The sequence below is a fragment of the Prunus dulcis genome, unplaced genomic scaffold, assembly GCF_902201215.1.
Source record: "Prunus dulcis unplaced genomic scaffold, ALMONDv2, whole genome shotgun sequence".
NCBI lineage: Eukaryota > Viridiplantae > Streptophyta > Magnoliopsida > Rosales > Rosaceae > Prunus > Prunus dulcis.
Genome location: NW_023010102.1, coordinates 25,618 through 45,850, shown reverse-complemented (window position 1 = coordinate 45,850; position 20,233 = coordinate 25,618). Strand labels below are relative to the sequence as shown.

Here is a 20,233-nt window from a genome sequence, read left to right as displayed (position 1 = left end):
ATCCTTCAGCTCATCAACCAGCGGCCTTAAGTAAACATCGATTGACCTCCCAGGATCCTCAGTTATCAAAACAGTCATCATCATGTATTCTTTTTTCATGCATTTCCAAGGCGGCAAATTATATGGGAATGCGAAAATCGGCCAAGTGCTGTGGTGTTGGTTTAGAACCCCATACGGATTGAATCCGTCGGTGGCAAGTCCCAATCTAACATTTCGGGGATCAGCAGCAAACTCGGGGAACGTTCGATCGAACTCTTTCCATGCCTCCCCATCTGCAGGATGCCGCATTACATCATCGTCTACCCGTTTTTCCTTATGCCATCTCATGTCTGTGGCAGTGTGCGTCGACATATACAATCGCTGCAACCTAGGTTTCAGGGGCAGATAACGCATGACTTTTTGTGGGATCTTAGTCGTTCTATTCTGAGATGTCATTTTGAACCTCGACTCATTGCATATAAGGCATGTATCCAACGTTTCATGCTCCTTGTAGAATAACATGCAATTATTTTTGCAAGCATGAATTTTTTTCATAACCCAATCCAAGACCATTCAACACCTTCTGCGCGTGTTTATGGTCTTTCGGCAAACAATTGTCCGTCGGAAGCATTCTCTTGAAAACCCCCAAAAAGTAATCGAAACACAGGTTCGACATACGATACTTTATTTTTCCGTGCATTAGCTCTACAATGGCCGTGAGAACGGAAAAGCTCTCGCACCCCGGGTATAACTCTTGGTTTGCATTTTTTAACAGTTTTTCATATTGTTCAAACTCCGCGCTGTCTATTGGTGTTGGCACGTCATCTTCCCTTTCGTGATTGATGTTGGTCGATGCAAATGGAAAAACATCCTCTATAATATCCATGACTTGATCATTAGGATCCACAATAGGTTCAACATTGTCCATTCTTGTGGCATTTGAAGACGAAGCATGGTCTAATTGTTCCCCATGAAGGTTCCAAATGCTATATGTCTCAATCATTCCATTCCTTACTAAATGAAATCCAACATTTTCAATTGTCTCCCACAACGTGTTATTACACCTCCTACAAGGACATCGGATTCTAGTTGCACCCGGGTTGTGTCTACGTGCAAACTCAATAAAATCCTCGATTCCATCCAAGTATTCGTCTGCGCATCTACTCAGGTTTTGTATCCACCTTCTGCTCATAATTCCTGAAACCATAATCACAACACAACAATCACAACAACTTCATACGAAGTTATAATGTCACCTTATGCCTCCGGTAAGGGCCCTATCCCATTCGGGAATGCATAGTTCTATCACGTAACCTACGGCTACATGAGATTAGATTTCGACATGGATGAATTTCGGCAGCATCTCGATACAGTTCTTGAGGTGGGCATAGGTATTAATACCTACGTACCACCCGAACAACGTACCGAGATGACACCGAAATCTCCACAATCGAAACTTAATCCTGTAGCCGTGGATTACATGACAACACTATGCATTACCAAACTGTCCAAATAGTGGGACAATTCAAGAATTAATTGGACCGCAGTCATGCTTTACGCATCCATGCACGAAATCCAACTAATCTCGAGCGGGAAACTAAATGTTACTAAACATACAAATAAAAGTACGAAGTTAATTTCAATTAACTTCGTACATCACAACACATTGTGCTACATTACACACAATTTAACAACATAATATAAATATAACTTCAGAAAAAAAATGTACACATAACAAACTAACTTTAACATTTTTAATATATAAAACGAATAAAATACCTTCTCAATCGTTCTCCACCAATCGCTAATTACAAATATCCCTAACGAGAAGACAATTCATAGCGTCAGTACGAATTTACATTAATACTTAAAAAGAAACGACAACAAATACTTACCCGATGAACGTACTGAATTTCCAGTAGAGACAGCGGGAGAGAAGTAGAGAGAGAGGCAGAAAGGAAATTTTTTTCCATTCTGCCTCTGCAAAGGTGGAGTTCTGATATACTGTAAAAACTTTGCGCGACGAATAAGTTAAATTCGTCGCGCAAGATACCGTCGCCCAAAACCTTTTTTCCGTCGCACAAATCGAGTTTTTTCGGCGCGTGAAAACTTGTCGACAAAAAAACTTTTGCGCGACGGAATATATTTCCGTCGCCCAAGCTTTTGTCGCGCAAATTCTTGTCCTCGTCGCCCAAAAACAAAATTCCGTCGCGTAACAAATATGTTTCGTCGCGCAAGATTGTACCGACATCTCCTTTACGCGACGAACCCTGTTTCGTCGCGCAAACTGAAATATCGCCCCTAATTATTTTTGGCGCCAAATTAAAAAAATCTTTCGTTTTCTTACGCGACGATAACATTGTTTGTCGCGCTAAGTTCTCTTTTGCGACGAAAACTGTTGTCGCAAGAGTTTTCGCAGCCAAATCACCATGCTCTTACGCGACGAAGTGTTTCATCGTCGCGCTATGTTTTCTTACGCGACGAGTGGTCTCGCCGTGAAAGTATTTGGCGCCAAAAGAGTACCCGGGTTTTTTTTTTTCTTTGCGCGACGAAACTGTATTTCTGTCGCGCTAATATGTTTCGCGCTTCGAAAACTTTGGTCGCGCAACTTCTGACTTTTAAGCGCGACGAGTATCTCTTGTTGTCGCTTTATTGAGTTTTGCGCGACGAATTTGTGTTCGTCGCGCAAACTTCTGTCGCGCAAACAGTAAAACGTAGTAGTGAGAAGGATAATTGCACAAAGCTGTGAAACTAAATTATATTGAATCTTCTAAAAGTCACGTATAGATCCATTTATATATTGAATTATCTAATATGACTCTGTAATGATGATGATGAATTGCACCAACTTGCCAAATAATGTGGTAAAATTGTTTTTTAATGAATTGCACCAAATTGCACCAACTTGCCAAATAATGTTGTCTACTGATATGATTTTAAAACGTCTATGTCTTTGTCGCTGTGTGTTTCCTTCCTCCTCAGTTAGGTTGGTGGGCTCAATGGTTAAATAATATAGTGAAGAGATCAGGTGCACTGCACTTTGTAGGAAAGTTTGGTCGAGCAGAAAAACATACATGTTTTCTGAATGAGGTTAATTATTATTATTATTTTCAGAAGATGTTCGGAATCTTTGATTTTTCGTTCACTTTAGCCACAATTATTAGCCACAATTATTGTTCACAGTCAGCCGCCTCTGATTCATTGCACTTGGAGGAAGAGTAGTAGGTGACAAGGTTTATCAAATGTCTGCTACACTGAGTCTCTCACATTTCTATTTTATATAGCAATTATTGTTGATCTAAACTCCAGTGTTAATTATTTTTCCCAATCTCATTGTTTTGCGTTAGTGTATATATGTATATAATATGTTGGAGTTTCAATTGAGAGATTCTTTCAAGTATGGTTATTTGAGGGATATTCTTGTAGAATAATTCATATTATTTTTTTAAGATCAGAATTGTAAAATGTTTAGGTATTCATTCAAACTTAATCCTAGGAAAAAATCACTTGAATTCAAAAATCAATTAAACACTCAATCAAATAATTGTCATTTTAGTATTTTCTTCAAGTACCACATTTATCTAATTAAACACTCAATCAAATATTTGTCGTTCACAGAAATAATCTATAATTAGATACTTAAAAAATAAACGATTCATAAATAAAATTTGTAGTCGACCCCACAATGTGTCGTTAGGAAGGACATATCCTTACTTGCTCCCCCAACCATGAAAACTTTATCGAAATTCATTTTTCCTTATTTCTGTTCTGCTAGCTCACTCACTTTCTGCCATAAAAACAAAGGCTCTCCTTTTCATGCCCATGGACCCAGGTGCTTTAAAGAAGATTCAAAACGAGAGCATCTACCATTCTCATAACTTGACTTCAGTTTGCTCCCATCAGTTGCAAATTCCACTAGCAAGATCAGATTCAGTTTCTGGAAAAAGAAAAAAAGACCAAAAAAAAAAAAAAAAGGTTTGAGTTTATATGGCTTCCGCTCCCGGTGATTTAGAGAAAGCTGAAGCAAGGTTAGTTTCTCTATATACTTACGAGTTTCAAATGCATGCCTCAAATTCAACTTTTTTCCTTTCTTACAAAAATAAATGTTTTTAATTATATTCTTATTGATCTAATAAAATTCTTTTGGTGTTTTGATGACATGCTAAAGTCATTGCATTGCAATAAACTTTAATTCTATCCTGTATGCGTAATTTTATGTTCTTTGTGTCTTGGCCAGCAGAACAGATTATCCAAATTCAAACCAGACAACGGAAAATTCTGACACGAGAGACGTAGATGTGAAAAATTCAAAAAATGCAGCACGGTTGACTAAAATATTTATAACATCATGTGTGCTTGGCGTTTTCCTGGATCCTTTGTTCCTCTACATTCCTCTCCTCAACCACGATTTGAAGTGTCTGAGGTTGGACAACACCATAAAGATTATCGCTCTCGTCTCGCGATTGTTCACTGATCTATTTTATGTAGGCAGAATAATTTTGCAAGTTTGTAGATTTGAAAATTGTTCGCCTTTCATGAATCGAATTCTTCCCAAAAGTTGCTCCTCCAAGTTAATAACATCATTCATCAAATGCTTTCGTGAGTTATTACCTGAAGTAACTGAAGTTCATGAGAAGGAATATCTAATACCAAGTATAACAAAGGAGATACGGGAGTCGTCCATCATAGTTGACATTTTAGCTATTCTTCCTCTTCCACAGGTACGAACAAAAGCCCTTTGATATCTCGACTCTAGATCCAGTAGTTAACTGCTTTTCCAATCTCACTGTTTTTGTTTTTGCTTTTCAAATCTCACTGTTTTTGTTTGCATGGAATGCCATATATATGTATATGAAATTCCTCAAATAAGCTTATTTAAGGACATCCTTGTATGACTCATTTTGTATTGTATTTCACTAATTCAAACATTATATTTTGTAGATATTCATTTAAAGATCATCATCTTTTCAAAAATCACTTGAATTCGATATCATTTGATCACTCAATTGAAATGTTGAAATTTTTGTACTTTCTTGAAGCACCGTATTAATTGCTTTTGTAAGACACAATTGGATGTCGAAACGGTTTCCGATTTGTCTAATTTTTTTGTATGGATGATCTATGGATGTATACTTAAAAAATAGATAGTTTGGATCATTGAAAAAAAATTCGTATGGGACCCTAAATGGTGTCACCATAAAGATTGAAAGACTTTATCGATTATTATAATGATAGAAAGACCAAGTAATCAACACTTTGGTGGCTGTAAGTACCCATTTCAACCAAATTAGATGACATTCTGACTAGTGGCCAAGTTAGGATTTCACATTAGAGGGGGTCATTTATAAAATTTGTCTCCTCTTCATAATTATTAGGAATTTCATATTTTAAATTTGGTTAAATACTAATTTTATCATCTACACTATTAAAGACTTAAAAAATTAATCATTTTATATTCTAACAGATAAAAGAAATGGAGAAAAAAAAGTTCATAAAGCACAATATTAAGGTACCCAACTCATACATGAAAAAAAAAAATGGGGAAAAAAAAATCACAAAACTTTAAATAAAATGTTAAAACTTTAAGAGTTTTTAGTGCAAATATCATAAACTAACCTAGAAGATTTAAGAGAGATGAGTTGAAAGGAGATCAAGACATTTTATGCTTTATATGTATACAAAAAGAACATAATATATTATTTTATTTTAGGGTAAATATCCTAAAACTAATCTAATATATATATTATTATATTATATATCATGTATAATATACAAATAAAAGAGGTAAAAAAAATGGAATGGGGGTCTGGGACCACACTAGTCCCATGTTGGGTCCGCCCCTAATTTTGACTATGTTTGATTGAATCGAAGAAGAATACCTTTATCATGAAGACTGGGCGTCATCTCTACTATTTCGATTTCAACAAAAGAAAACTAGGGTTAATTTCAATTAGAATGCTAAACTTTCACCCTTAAGGCATATTTGTTTATGCACTCTCAAATTTAACAATTATGTATCCTAATCTTATTAATTTTTTGCAATCTAGTTTATGCATTAACTTCACTAGCGAAATTTCCGTTAATTGCCCACCTGACAGACTTGTGACCTACTTATTCACTTCTTTCAATGCTAGTTGAAGGGTATTTCAGACAATTGATGTCAAATGGGTTTGGGAGAGAAGACACCAATTGCCCGAAAATACTTTTCAAATGGCATCAAAAGAAACGAATAGGTGGGACCTACCCTTACCACGTAGGCAATTAACAAAATTTTTGACAGTAAAGTTAATGTTGGAGCAATATTTTAAAATTTTAATAAGATTAGGGTACATAATTGTCAGTTAGGAATTTTTTTCCCTCTAAAAAATCATTATGACTTTTGAACTAATTAATAAATCCAGATCATTAAGCGATGATATGACGTTGCCATGTCACTTGGGATCCAATTGTCAGGTCACTGGATAAACAAATTTAGTATCTCTAGCATTACTCTAATTTAATATTTTGTCTCATGATATGTTGTTAATAGTTGATATTAACATTGCAATGTGTCCAGGTGGCAATTCTCTTTTTCTTTCCGAATATGAGGGTCTCAGGATCTTTCGGGAAGCGTACTATGAACTTTCTTATTATGGTGCAATATGTACCACGAGTTCTTCGCATCTACCTATCATGCAAGAAAGCTAGAAAACCTTTCAAAGGACAAATCCCATTATGGCTTAAAGGTTTACTCAATCTTTTCCTCTACATTCTCGCTAGTCATGTAAGTTTCACTTTTATCGTAATTTATTTAATTTTAAAAAGTTCGCTTTCTTTAAATAAAGGATCATATTTTTCTCAAAAGTTCAATCTAACAAGCTTGTTGTTTTCTTTAGGTGCTTGGAGCTTTTTGGTACTTTTTTGCTGCTCAACAAATGATAAGTTGCTGGGAACATGCATGTCTATATGGAAATGGATGTGGCGCTATTACATTTAATTGTCATGATCACCAAACATTGAAAAATATTACGGTTCTAAATGATTTCTGCCCAATAAATCCACCAGATACAACTCCACCATTTAATTTTGGCATATACCTAAATGTCCTTCAGTCAGGTGCATTGTGGTCAACAGACTATCCCCTGAAGTTTTTGAACAGTTTTTGTTGGGGCCTGCGAAATTTGAGGTTTGTACATGTCAACGTATACATTGATGCTGTTTTTTAACTAGAGATAAATGGTTTTAGATTTCCTTACATTGAGCAATTGAGATTTGTATATATTATGTATTCTGATCCATTTCATGTTTGCAGTTCTCTAGCTTCAAATCTCCAACCGAGTTTCTATACATGGGAAATCGCCTTTGTAGCTTTTATATCTATAATCGGCTTGATACTGTTTGTATATCTCATTGGAAATTTGCAGGTTCGTATGGTGTATAAAAAGTTTTCCGTAAGCTTAAAGCTCCTGATTTGATATTCTCTCTCTCTCTCTCTCTCTCTCTCTCTCTCTCTCTCTCTCTCTCTCTCTCTCTCTCTCTCTCTCGGGAGACAGAAAGCTTCAATTGAGGGAAAATCTTATGGGATCCATTCGCATTATATATATATATATATATATATATATATATACACTAACCCCTTATCACACACTCATGTGTGTGCCTTTTGCTTTAGATATATAGATATATGTAATTTTCTATAACAATTATAATTAGAACTAATGAACTGAACCTTGTTGTTGTGAAATAGACCTACGTGCTTATAGATACTGAAAGGTTAGAGTCGCACAGACGCGAGAATAAACTTAAACGGAAGCTTAAAGAAAATGACCGAAAAGTAGAATCATGGTTATCTGGCCATGGCATCCCCCTTAGTAGAAAGCAAAAGATCATGGAAGAGATAAAAAGGGAGCTTGAAGAAAACTCGGATTTTGATGTGGTTAGGGAAATCCTCTCTATTCTTCCCCTCGAAGAAATCAAAAGTTACAGCCCGTTGAGTAGGCTGAGGAAGGTAGGTTCATCCCAACGCATCATATTTAAATTTTCACCACCATTATTCGTATCCAATGATGATATATATTATATTTTTAATTGCTGATTATTTTTCTCAAATATTTCTAGGTGCCACTACTTAAAGACATGGACGAAGGAGTTCTGGTAGAAATCTCTGAGAAGCTTCATCCTGAGAAGTATACTCCTGGAAAAATCATTATAAACAAGGATGAAACACTTGAAATGATGCTTTTCATTGTGGACGGAAGTGTAATCATTGAAAAGACAGATGGTTCTCAGTTGGAACATCTAGGCCCAGGAGATTTTTATGGAGAGGAACTTCTAGTTTCCCCATTGTGGACCTCCTCTAGTGATGCAAAACCCATAAACCAGTCTGTTCAGGCCATTGATGATGTTCAAGCCCTTGTTCTCTCTGCCACAGACATGGCGACCTTGAGCTTTAGTTCCAGGCGGCATATCAACGAGTTGCGCATGGTGGTAACTATTCTTCAGAAAGTAAGCTCCTCTCTATTTAGAAGATATATAAAAGATGAATAATTGGATTCTCACCTTCCATCCTAGCTAGCTACTAATATACAATGATGTTACTTATTTGATTTATATAATGTTCTCTTTATGTTTGAGAAATTAATAATGTGTCAAATCCTAGGTGCCAAAACTTCAAACTATGGATAAACAAGTATTGAAAGCAATGTCTCATCATCTTTCTCCGGTTAGCTATAAACGCGACGACTATATTGTTCGAGAGAACCAACCAGTTAGTAGGATGTTCTTCATCACGAGAGGAGAGGTAACAAAAAATGAGAACCCTCCGGAAGCAAATTTTATTGGAGAAGAACTTCTTGAGTGGGTATTGGATAAGTCTTTTCCTACCATATTACCCTTGTCGACCTGCACTGTTAGAGTAGTCTCAAATGATGCCGAAGTCCTCATTTTGAAGGCCAGGATGTTGAAGAATGTAGTCTCTAAGTTCATGAAGCATTTCAGCAATTTCGCCTCTCTCTCAGATATCCGGTTAACTTGGCTAAAGAAAGTAAGTTGCTCCATCTGCAGTACTAACTTTTAACCAATTTGCTTTATATTTTTTTTAACTGACAATGTCACATCTATCTAATTTTAGGTGGAAATCTTTCAACAAATGGATGAACAAGTGTTGGAAGCAATATGCAAGTGCCTTAAGCACATGAACTTCAATGTTGCCAAGCGCCATATTCTTCAAGAGAAAAAACCACTTAAAATGATGTTCTTCGTCATCCGAGGAGTTGTATTAATTGAAAGCGATAGTGCTTTGGAAGAGAACGTTAAAAACACCTGTGAAATAGGAAGTTTCTATGGAGAAGAACTTGTACAATGGGTTACAACTTGGGTACACAAGTCCTTTCCTGCCAAACTACCTTTATCACCTGGTTCTGCGCTATGTAGTGTGCGTGGTGGTCCTGTTGAAATACTTGCTCTCAAAGCCGACGACTTGAAGAGTGTAGTCTCTGAATTCAGGTCGAAATTCAGCACGGAAACCACCCTGCCTACAGATTCTGATCAGCCTCGAGAACTGACCATCCTAAAGAATGTAAGTTCCTCTGGATGAAGAGAAACAGACCTATATCTATCTATATATATATATATATATATATATATTTTAATCATTATTCTAATTTCTCCTTTGCCTTAAATAAATATGGTCTCCAATAATATCCTAGGTGGAAATCCTTAAGACTATGAATGAGGAAGTGTTGAAAGAAGTATGCAAGCATCTTACTGAAAAAACGTATAAAGATGAGTACATTATTATGAAGGATAAACAAATGGAAATGATGTTCTTCATCGTCAGCGGAGTTGTGTCAGTAACAAACGAAAACTCGAAACATTACCTTAGAGAAGGAGAACGTCCAAATCACAGTGGAGATGAGCTTATACAACGTTGGGTGCGATCTAAATCTGCCAGCGTTTCTGCCGAATTGCCCACCTCTCCTTCTAGTTTTTGGGCCATCGGTGAAGTTGAAGTTCTGATTCTGAAGGCCGAAGACTTGGCAAGTGTTCAGCTTGGTGATCGAATTGGTTAGTATTATCATGTATGTGCAACTAATTAATTAATTTTGTCGTGAGTTGTGCATATAATAAAGGCATGTGTGTAGTAATAAGATGTTATCTTCCCACCGCGGCTGCATGCCTGCTTATATATGTACGTACTTTCCTTGTCTGATTTCTAGTATTTGATGATCTTGGCAGGCTTTTGAAGAAATGGCAAGGAAGAGTGATGGTACGATTACTTGTCCAAGGACAGGTTTGGTTTGCAATTAAATAAATCTGGTGAAGGCATGTGTGCGTGTATTTATATATGTGTGTGTATTTATGTATGCAGCCCCGCCTTAGTTGTGACCTTTGTTGGAAGAGGTGGGGTAATTGGTGGTACATTATTGTGTGGAGGTGTTGTGGTAAGTACTCTTTTTTTTATACCAAATTTTCTTCTTCTGGGGATTATTTATTAGATTTGAATTATTATTTTTTATTTTTGGTCTAAAATCATATACAATTAAAAGAAGCCCTGGAAAAGGAAAAAAAGCTGGCATCAAATTATGAAAAAAAAATTATTTTTTTGAGAGGCTAACTTCAACATTTTTTTTGTTTAATTATCCAAGGCTTAGGCTTGAAATCAATATGTTTTTCATGAACCTTGCCAAAATCGAAATTCTCATTACATCACTAGCTAGCTAGCTAGCAACAAGACAATGAATTATATGTCGGCCATCATGATACTATACGAGTTCGGCATTAATTTCGATTTGATTTTGCATCCCACTAGAACTAAAGTAGAACCAAACAATTCATCATGTTCACGTCTGACATGAAGAAGTTGAGCGTTTGAAGATGACCCAAGAAAGTGGTCTCGGTCTCTTTGGGAGATGGAGATGGAAAGAAATTCAACTTAACCAGTCCCTTAGCAGCTGAATAATCCCATGCCATAACCTCGAGCTTAATGGCTACTTCTCTCATGGAGGGCCTTTCATCCTGCAACCCTAAACAGCTTTTTGCGAGATCAACCACTTCTTGATTATTTTACCATCAAGAATTTAATCCAAGCGACCCTCTTCCACTGAACGAGCAAATATATATATATATATATATATATAGTCCATGGTCAAGCGTTTGGGATACGAACAAATTTATGAGAAGAAGATTTCGGTAGAAGACTAGAAGTCTGGAAGTCAACAACTTTCGCATTTCTTTTATTTATAATCCAAGCCTTGAATTAAAAATGTTTCTTTCAAATGTTCAAATAAATTTTAAATTCTAATCACACTACCTCTGTATCGCTTTTATCAAAATATTTTGAACTCTAATCCCCCTCTCTTATTAGTTAAAAAAAAAAGAGGTAATTTTAAGGGAGATTCACTATTATACCCAATATAGGAGTCCAAATTATTAAAAAACCCTATGAGATGGACTTTAGAAACACACCCAAAGTCCATTTACAACATAACAAAAAGGCTTTTAACTTCTTTTAAATTACAAAACTGTCATTGATTTCTTAAAACAAACACAACCCCAAAATCTCATAAAAAAAATCCAAAACACTCAATAGGACATCAAAGTAATTTAATAACCAAAATTAAATTCAATAGGGTTAGCTTTCATTTTTTGGGTTTGTTTATATAAATTAAATGATGCAGAGTTTATTTATAGTTTTAGTGCTAAGAATGATTGTATAACTAAATATCTCTAATTTCACTACTACATTTTACACTTTGCGCGACGAAGAGAATTTCGTCGCGCAAAATACATTGTAGTCGCACAAATTTTAACGCGACAAAAACTTTGTCGCGCAGAATCCGTCGCGCAAAGATCGTGAAGAAAGACTTTGCTCGACGAAAAAATATTGAACGCGCAAAGTTACTTTGCGCGACGAAACACATTGGTCGCGCAAAGGTTTGCGCGACGAAAAATATTCGTCGCGCAAAGTTTTGCGCGACAAAAAACATTGGTCGTGCAAAGTCTCAAAAAAATTTAAAAAATAAAACATTCCCGCGTTCCATTTTTGGTACCCGCCCACATTTTTAGAGTTTTGCGCGACGAACACTAACGTCGCGCAAATATTTGCGCGACGAAATTTTTTTTGTGTTTTAAATTTTTTTAATTAAAATAAACTAATTTTTACTTTTTATTATTATTTCTTTAATATTAATTTATTCAAATTTTTACTTTTTAAATATAATTTAATTGTATGATTTTTTAAAATCACTTTAATTTAAATTGATATTAATTTAATTATAGTAATTTTTTCAAATTTTTACTTTTTAAATTTAATTTAATTGTAAGATTTTTCTTAATTACTTTAATTTAAATTGACATATTCAAAATAAAATTACATATGAAAAATAGTGATCAAATTATCAAATAAATATTTATATATATATAATATTCAAAATGTACACATGAATTAACAAAGTACAATAATAAAATTCTAATACAAGCATATTGTGGTGGTAGTGGTGGATAATATGTTTTGATAGCTTCCTAATCCTCAACTTTAGCCATCAAAGTCTCGATGATTACCTACAAAAAAAACAAATATGGTCAAATAACAACAACAACAAAAAAAAAGAATGCATAATCTCCCCTAAAATTGTTATACCACAAATCCAACCCAAACTCCAATCTCTCCCTTTATTCAACCCCAAACCCCACACAAACTCAAAACTAACTCCAAAAACACATATTAATGAAAAAAATTTAAAATTTGGAGAGAATATACCTTTTGGCAAGATTGAGAGTGAGTGAGAATGAGAAGGAGAAGTGAGAGAATTAGATAAGATAGTGATAGAGAGATGAGAGAGTGAGAGATAGTGAAAAGATAGATGAGTGAGTGAGTGAGAGTGAGAGATAGTGAAGAGAGAGATGAGAGATTAAGTGAGAGGAGTGAGTGTGAGAGAAAGTGTGGGATTTGGGGAGAGGGAAAGAGAGAGGAGAGGTAAGAGTAGAGAAAGAAATTGAGAAAATGGTGGAGGAGTTATTTCGGTTTTTAAAATCGTATCACTTCGCGCGACGAAATTACGGTTGGTCGCGCAAAGTTTTGCGTTCGTAGCACATATTGGTCTCGCAAAGTTTTGCGCGACGAATAATAAATATTGGTCGCGCAAAGTCTAAAAAATTATTTTTTGAAAAAAAAATTCCCGCATCCCATTTTTGGTACCCGCCAAAATTTTTAAATTTTTGTGCGACGAAAAATACATATTGGTCGCGCAAAGTCTAAAACAATTATATAAAAAAAAATCCCGCGTCCCATTTTTGGTACCTGCCCAAATTTTTGCGCGACGAAAAATATATATTGGTCGCTCAAAGTTTTGCGCGACGAAACATATTGGTCTCGCAAAGTTTTGCGCGACGAATATAGTAATATTGGTCGCGCAAAGTCTAAAAAAATTATTTTTTTAAAAAAAAATTCCCGCATCCCATTTTTGGTACCCGCCAAAATTTTTAAATTTTTGTGCGACGAAAAATACATATTGGTCGCGCAAAGTCTAAAACAATTATAAAAAAAATTCCCGCGTCCCATTTTTGGTACCCGCCCAAATTTTTGCGCGACGAAAAAAATATATTGGTCGGGCAAAGTCTAAAGTTTTTTTTTTTTAATTTTAAAAACCCGCGTCCCATTTTTGGTACTCGCCCAAATTTTTTGAGTTTTGCACGACGAACTGTTGGTCGCGCAAACTTTTGAGAGACGAAAAATTGGTTCGTAGCACAATATTTATAAAAATAATTGTTATGAATAATAAAAAAATAAAAATATTTTATTTTATGATTTAAAATATAATTAAGGTGAAAGCTACTTAATAAATGTATATACTATTCAATTTCTTAAGTGTTATATGTACAAAATAAATAAATTTAAAGCTACTTAATAAATAAATATATATATACACACACACACACACTTCAACGATCTAACCATAAGACTTGTTTGTATATACTTCAAGATCGTATACCCCCAAAATCACAAAAAACAAACATTCAGAGATCTAGTAACGGGACAAAACTTTTCGATAGTTATAAATGAAAAATCACGATTTAACGGTTATTTTAACTCCGATTTTGATGATTTTTTACAGCTACACTCCTTGACCCTATATGAATACAATGACTGAATTTGATCTTCAATTTAAAACATTTGCACTAGTGGATACCACAAAATGTTATGTTATGTTTAACGAAAGTATAAATAAACTCTTAATTGTTAGTGAATATATTGTTTTGATGGCATATGCATTCTACGAAACTAGTTTCAACGATCCAACCGTCAAACTTGTTTTTTTATACTTCAAGATCATATACGCCAAAAATCGGAAAAAATAAACATTCATAGATCAAGTAACGGGACAAAACTTTTCGACGGTTATAAATGAAAAATCATGATTTAATGGTTATTTTAACTCCGATTTTGATGATTTTTTACAGCTACACTCCTTGACCCTATATGAATACAATGACTGAATTTGATCTTCAATTTAAAATATTTACACTAGTGGATACCACAAAATCTTATGTTATATTTAACGAAAATATAAATAAACTCTTAATTGTTAGTGAATATATTGTTTTGATGGCATACACATTCTACGAAACTAGTTTCAACGATCCAACCGTCAAACTTGTTTGTTTATACTTTGAGATCATATACGCCAAAAATTGGAAAAAATAAACATTCATTGATCAAGTAACGGGACAAAACTTTTCGATGGTTATAAATGAAAAATCAAGATTTAATGGTTATTTTAACTCCGATTTTGATGATTTTTTTACAGCTACACTCCTTGACCCTATATGAATACAATGACTGAATTTGATCTTCAATTTAAAATATTTACACTAGTGGATACCACAAAATCTTATGTTATATTTAACGAAAGTATAAATAAACTCTTAATTGTTAGTGAATATATTGTTTTGATGGCATATGCATTCAAAAAAACTAGTTTCAACGATCCAACCATCAAACTTGTTTGTTTATACTTCGAGATCATATAGCCAGAAATCGAAAAAAATAAACATTCAGAGATCAAGTAAGGGGATAAAACTTTTCGACGGTTATAATGAAAAATCAAGATTTAACGGTTATTTTAACTCCGATTTTGATGATTTTTTACTGCTACACTCCTTGACCCGATATGAATACAATGAAATAATTCGATCGTCAATTTAAAATATATATTTTCTAACAAAAACCCAATCCGAACAACAAGAATATATTTTTCTAATAAAAATCCGATCCGATCTAAAATAATAAATTTAAAGTTACTTAATAAATATATATACCGTTTAATTTCTTAAGTGTTATGCATACAAAATAAAAAACAAAAATAAATTGGTTTAGGTGACAAAATGTTTGGATTACGTCATGGAAAAATTTTTAAAAAATATTTTTTTATTTTATTTATTTTTATAAGGACTTTGCGCGACGAAGTTTACTTTTCGTGCGCAAAGTTTTGAGCGACGAATTATTTTTCGTCGCCCAAAGTCACTTCGCGTGAGCGACGAATTATTTTTCGTCGCGCAAAATTGGTCGCGCAAGACTTTGAGAGACGATGTATTGTCGTCGCGCAAAAGTTTGTCGCGCGAAGTGACTTTGGGCGACGAATTATTTTTCGTCGCGCAAATTTGATCGCGCAAGACTTTGCGCGACGATGTATTGTCGTCGTGCAAAAGTTTGTCGCGTGAAGTGACTTTGGGCGACGGATTATTTTTCGTCGCGCAAACTTTGGTCGAGCAAGACTTTGAGCGACGAAGTTTCAACTTTCGTCGCGCAAAGTGACTTTGCGCGCCGAATAGTTTTTCGTCGCGCAAAATTTGGTCACGCAAGGGGTTTTTTTTACTAGTGTTTTAATCCTATTATTCAGTCATGTTCGCATTGTCACCAAGGTGCAAGGAACTTAGTGGTCACCAACCGTTAGATTTAATCCAATAGTGATTAAGGATCGTCACCTCTATTTAAGAAAAAATATTAATTTTAAAATGAAAACATTGGCTAAAAGTTCAATTATGCTGGATTCTCCTTCTTTAATCGTATTCAATCTCTAGAAATGCCTTCCTTTGCCTCCCTTTTTTTTTTTTTTTTTTTGGGCTAGGGTTTTCTCTCTTATTAAAACAGTTATTTTTGTGTTATTCTGAAAAATTATCCATAAAACCATAGTGTAGTGAAGTTGAAAAATAAAGGAAAATCATTATAAAAAAATAGTTACAACACATTAAAGTATTCTTTGCCAGATAGAGTTCAATAGGAAGAACAGATTCTCAAAGGAAACAAGAAAACGCAAAATTGAACTTGAGGAGGGAGAGAAAGAGGGTTGAAAACGCCAATTGACTTCAGATTCTTATTAACTCTTCGATGGAAGTGACTAAAAAGGAGAGGAAACAAAGGAAGTTGAAAACCCCTTATCGTTAAAGCTAAAGTGTTCTGACATGCTTTTGTTTCACGAGGTACTCACTCCAGTTGAAACAAAATACATCGTTAGGAACAAGCCAAATTACCAACAAAATGCCTCTCGCGCTAATCGAAGTAGTTGCAAAATTAACTATTGGTTGGAAAGACGAAGGAAATGGTTACAAAAAGACTTGCCAAAATGTTGATAAAAACTTATCACATGAAATTCAAAATCAATATGAACATTATATATAAAATTATAAACTTACGTGATGCAAATCTGTATATGAACAATGTGTTGTACCATACTTTCAGGTCAAATTAGACCACTTTTCAGATTTGGCTTCAAAGGTTCATATGCAAATATTTATAACTTGGGTGTTTACAAGTGGTTATTATTTAGAGTTTACCCTTCATTTCGATGAAGAAATTGAAAATTACGTACAATTCTAAAATGATGGAATTTAAATTTTCGTTGTTTAAATTTCTGGCAATTAATAATTTTAGTGTTTAGATTTATGTATGTCAAATTTTGTAAATGACAAACAATTATAGGTACAATAAAAATGATCAAGTGACATATCTTTTGATGGAAATCTCGGCTTCCCATCCTAACAAATTTTTTTAGAGATATTTAGTCGTATCCATTCTTAGCACTAAAACTATAAATAAACCCTATACCATTTAATTTCTATAAACATACCCAAAAAAAACCCAAAAAAATGACAGTTGGCCCTATTGAATTTAATTTTAATTATTAAGTTACTTTGATGCCCCATTGAGTGTTTTGAGCTTTTTTTATGAAGTTTTTGAGTTGGGTTTGTTTTAAGAAATCAGTGGCAATTTTGTAATTTAAAAGAAGTTAAAAGCCTTTTTGTTATGTAGTAAATGAATTTTGAGTGTGTTTCTAAAAAGTCCATTTCATATAATATTTTTTTTATAAATAATTGAGCTCCTATATTGGGTATTATAGTGAATCTCTCATTTTTTTATGGCCCATACTAACGATAGAATCATATTATAACAAATTTTCAATATCTAATTACTTTATTATTAAAATTGAAAACATAAGGATAAATCTGTACAACTTCAAGATGCCACTGGCAATTTTTCCTAAAAATAATATTGATAGCGTTGAGCAATAATTAGTTCTACAACTAATGGAAGTTCCTCTGGATGAAGAGAACCAGACCTATTTATATATATATATATATATATTAATAATGATTCTAATTTCTCCTTTGCCATAAATAAATATGGTCTCCAATAATATCCTAGGTGATCGAATTGGTTAGTATTATTATATATGCGCAACTAATTAAATATATTTTTTTTGTTGGTGAGATGTGCATACACTACTACAAAATGTGAAAAACACGACCAGAAAACAACGACGGTCTAAGTGAAAACCGCCGTGGTTTCTAAAAAGACGACGGTTCTAAAAACACCGTCGTGTAATACCACCTTAGACAACTAAAAATGGAGATTCAAATGGCTGTTCAAAAACAACGACGTACCTAATTAAACAACCGACGTCTATTTGAAACAGATTTCCGCAGTGTAAAATCAAAGCCAACAAAGAACGGCAGAAGTTATGAATCGACCGACGTAGAAATTAAAGACGACGATTTCAATAAAAACCGCCGTTTTTACTCATAAAATAAAACGACGAAGTTTTCGTATAAGACGCCGTATAATTACAAACAAATCCACGGCTTAAAAATAAAACATATCGCCGTATTAAAATAATTTACAACGACGGAAAATATAAATATCTCGACGTCATTATCATATAGTTCTACGACGTTATCTTTAAATTGTTCTATAAAATTTAACGTCGAATTTATTAATTTTATACGTCGTACATTTAATTTAAACCGTCGTCTTAATTAGAATTTTTGTTAACAATTTTTTTTCTTTGATTTTCTTATCCTACGTCGGTAGATCTACTTAATGACAAGAATTGAAATAACCACGACGGTTTATATAGAAAACCGCTGACATAATCAGATTTTTCTGAGAACCCAAGGGTTACGAAATCTTAAGAGATGGAACTCTGTTCCACATCATAATCTTAACAGATGACACAGATTTGCAATCAGAGAGACATTTTTTTGGAAGTTGATGATGTGTGTGCGTTTGTGTATCTACAAATATTATACCTAACGTCTTTGCAAATTTGCAATCAGAGAGACAATTTTCAACGACGGTTATATTATACCTAACGACGTTTAAAAAAATCAACGTCCCTCAACAAATATATTACGTCGTCTTAGTCTTACTTAAGACGACGAAAAACGACGACAGTAAAAACAAAAACAGTCGTTGTTTTTATATTTTTATTTTATTTAAATCTGTCATCCAAAAAAGAAACTTTACATATTCCAGAATATTAATTTCCTTCGTTTTAAATTTCCTCGGAAAAAAAACTCTATTTATAACGCACTGTAATTGAAAAATAAACTGAAAGGTCACGGGAAAAAAAATTCTATTCATAATTTAAAAATTCAAATCCACGTCGGTTATATTAAACGTAACGACGTTAAATGAAAGGATTCCACGTCGTAGAACAAATATTTAGTCGTGTTAGTTAAAAACGACGTATTTATATGTAACCGCAGTATTATTTTTTTGAAATGGTTTTATATGTATCAACTTTTCGACTTACACATGCACTGTTTCCAAACCCGATTAAAAATTTCAATCTCCCAGAGAAAACTTTTCGTCTTTTTTCCTTGTCAGAGCACTGTCAGAGTATCTCATCGTCTTCCTCTCGTCTTCTTCGTCGTCTCTGAACTTAAAGATCGATCGTCTTCCTCTTGCTTTCATTGCACGCAAAAGGTAAGCTTTCATTTTCACTATTTTGGTTACTGTTTTGCATGCTCATACGTTTTTTGTTTGAAAAATCTTTTTACCTTTTTTCTGGCCAAAATCATTTTACTTCTTTTCAAGTTTGATAAAATATACAGACAAAGAGGGAAAGTTTCCAACTTTGAAGACAACTACCTCAACTAAATAAGGCGACGGTAGTTCTTATTTACGTGGTTAAATATGTAGACCACGACGGTTCGTCAGTCGTTCTAGCGTCGTCCGAAAATTGACAAAGTTGTTTTTAAAATAATAGTCTTTTTTTATTTGCTTGTTTAATTGCAGGTTTGATTTCTCTGAACAATGGTTTTTGTTTTTCCCTTATTTGATAAAATATAAAGAAAAAGAAACTAGGGTTGTTATCTAATATAGACGACAGTATATCTTATTGTTTTACGTCGTGTGAATGTTAATACCACGACGGTTTATTACTATTGGCGTCGTATGAACATAAATACCACGACGTACCACGACGTATGAACATAAATACCACGACGTTATATAAATAATGGTTTTACCACGACGGTGTATTACTATTGACGTCGTGTGAACATAAATACCACGACGTTATATAAATAATGGTTTTAAACATTTATTACGTCTGAGATTATTTCATTGCGTCGTTTAAAATCATATCATACGTCGTATTTTATTAATAACCGTCGTTTGTGTTCTTAATCTTTTCCTGAAATATTTTCACTTGCAGTTTTGTCTGTTAAAATGGTTTCTCAACAACAAACTAAGGATTCTGGCTCCAAGAAGCTTGGAATGGTAGCTCCTCAAGACAAGTCTTCGAAGGAGATGAAGTCTTCGAAGAAGATGAAGTCTTCGAAGAAGATGAAGTTTGCTTCATCATCTGCTGAGACAGAACCAACAAGCCAGACAACAATCTCTGATGATTCAAAGACTGGTCGAGGTATGAGCACAATGCCTCGTGTTGTGAAGAGAAAGCTTCAGAAACTGAGGCCAATTGTTGAATACAAT

General features: G+C 34.1%; 1 protein-coding gene across 4 annotated transcripts; it reads left to right on the top strand.

The window, feature by feature from the left end:
• Positions 1 to 3,727: 3,727 nt before the first annotated feature.
• LOC117612893 (cyclic nucleotide-gated ion channel 1-like) lies at positions 3,728 to 10,434 on the top strand. 4 transcript variants are annotated; one of them, XM_034341529.1, is made up of 12 exons: positions 3,728 to 4,007; positions 4,217 to 4,700; positions 6,536 to 6,742; positions 6,855 to 7,144; positions 7,271 to 7,382; positions 7,706 to 7,966; positions 8,077 to 8,463; positions 8,618 to 9,001; positions 9,089 to 9,535; positions 9,666 to 10,023; positions 10,195 to 10,225; positions 10,328 to 10,423. In XM_034341529.1, exons 1-11 carry the CDS (start codon positions 3,967 to 3,969, stop codon positions 10,200 to 10,202), a joined length of 2,979 nt encoding a protein of 992 aa, XP_034197420.1. In that variant the 5' UTR covers positions 3,728 to 3,966; the 3' UTR covers positions 10,203 to 10,225; positions 10,328 to 10,423. The 4 variants fall into 4 exon arrangements, with proteins under 4 accessions (XP_034197420.1, XP_034197421.1, XP_034197419.1 ...); XM_034341530.1 differs by having other exon boundaries at positions 4,220 to 4,700; positions 10,195 to 10,434; XM_034341528.1 differs by having other exon boundaries at positions 10,195 to 10,434.
• The last annotated feature ends 9,799 nt before the right edge of the window (positions 10,435 to 20,233 follow it).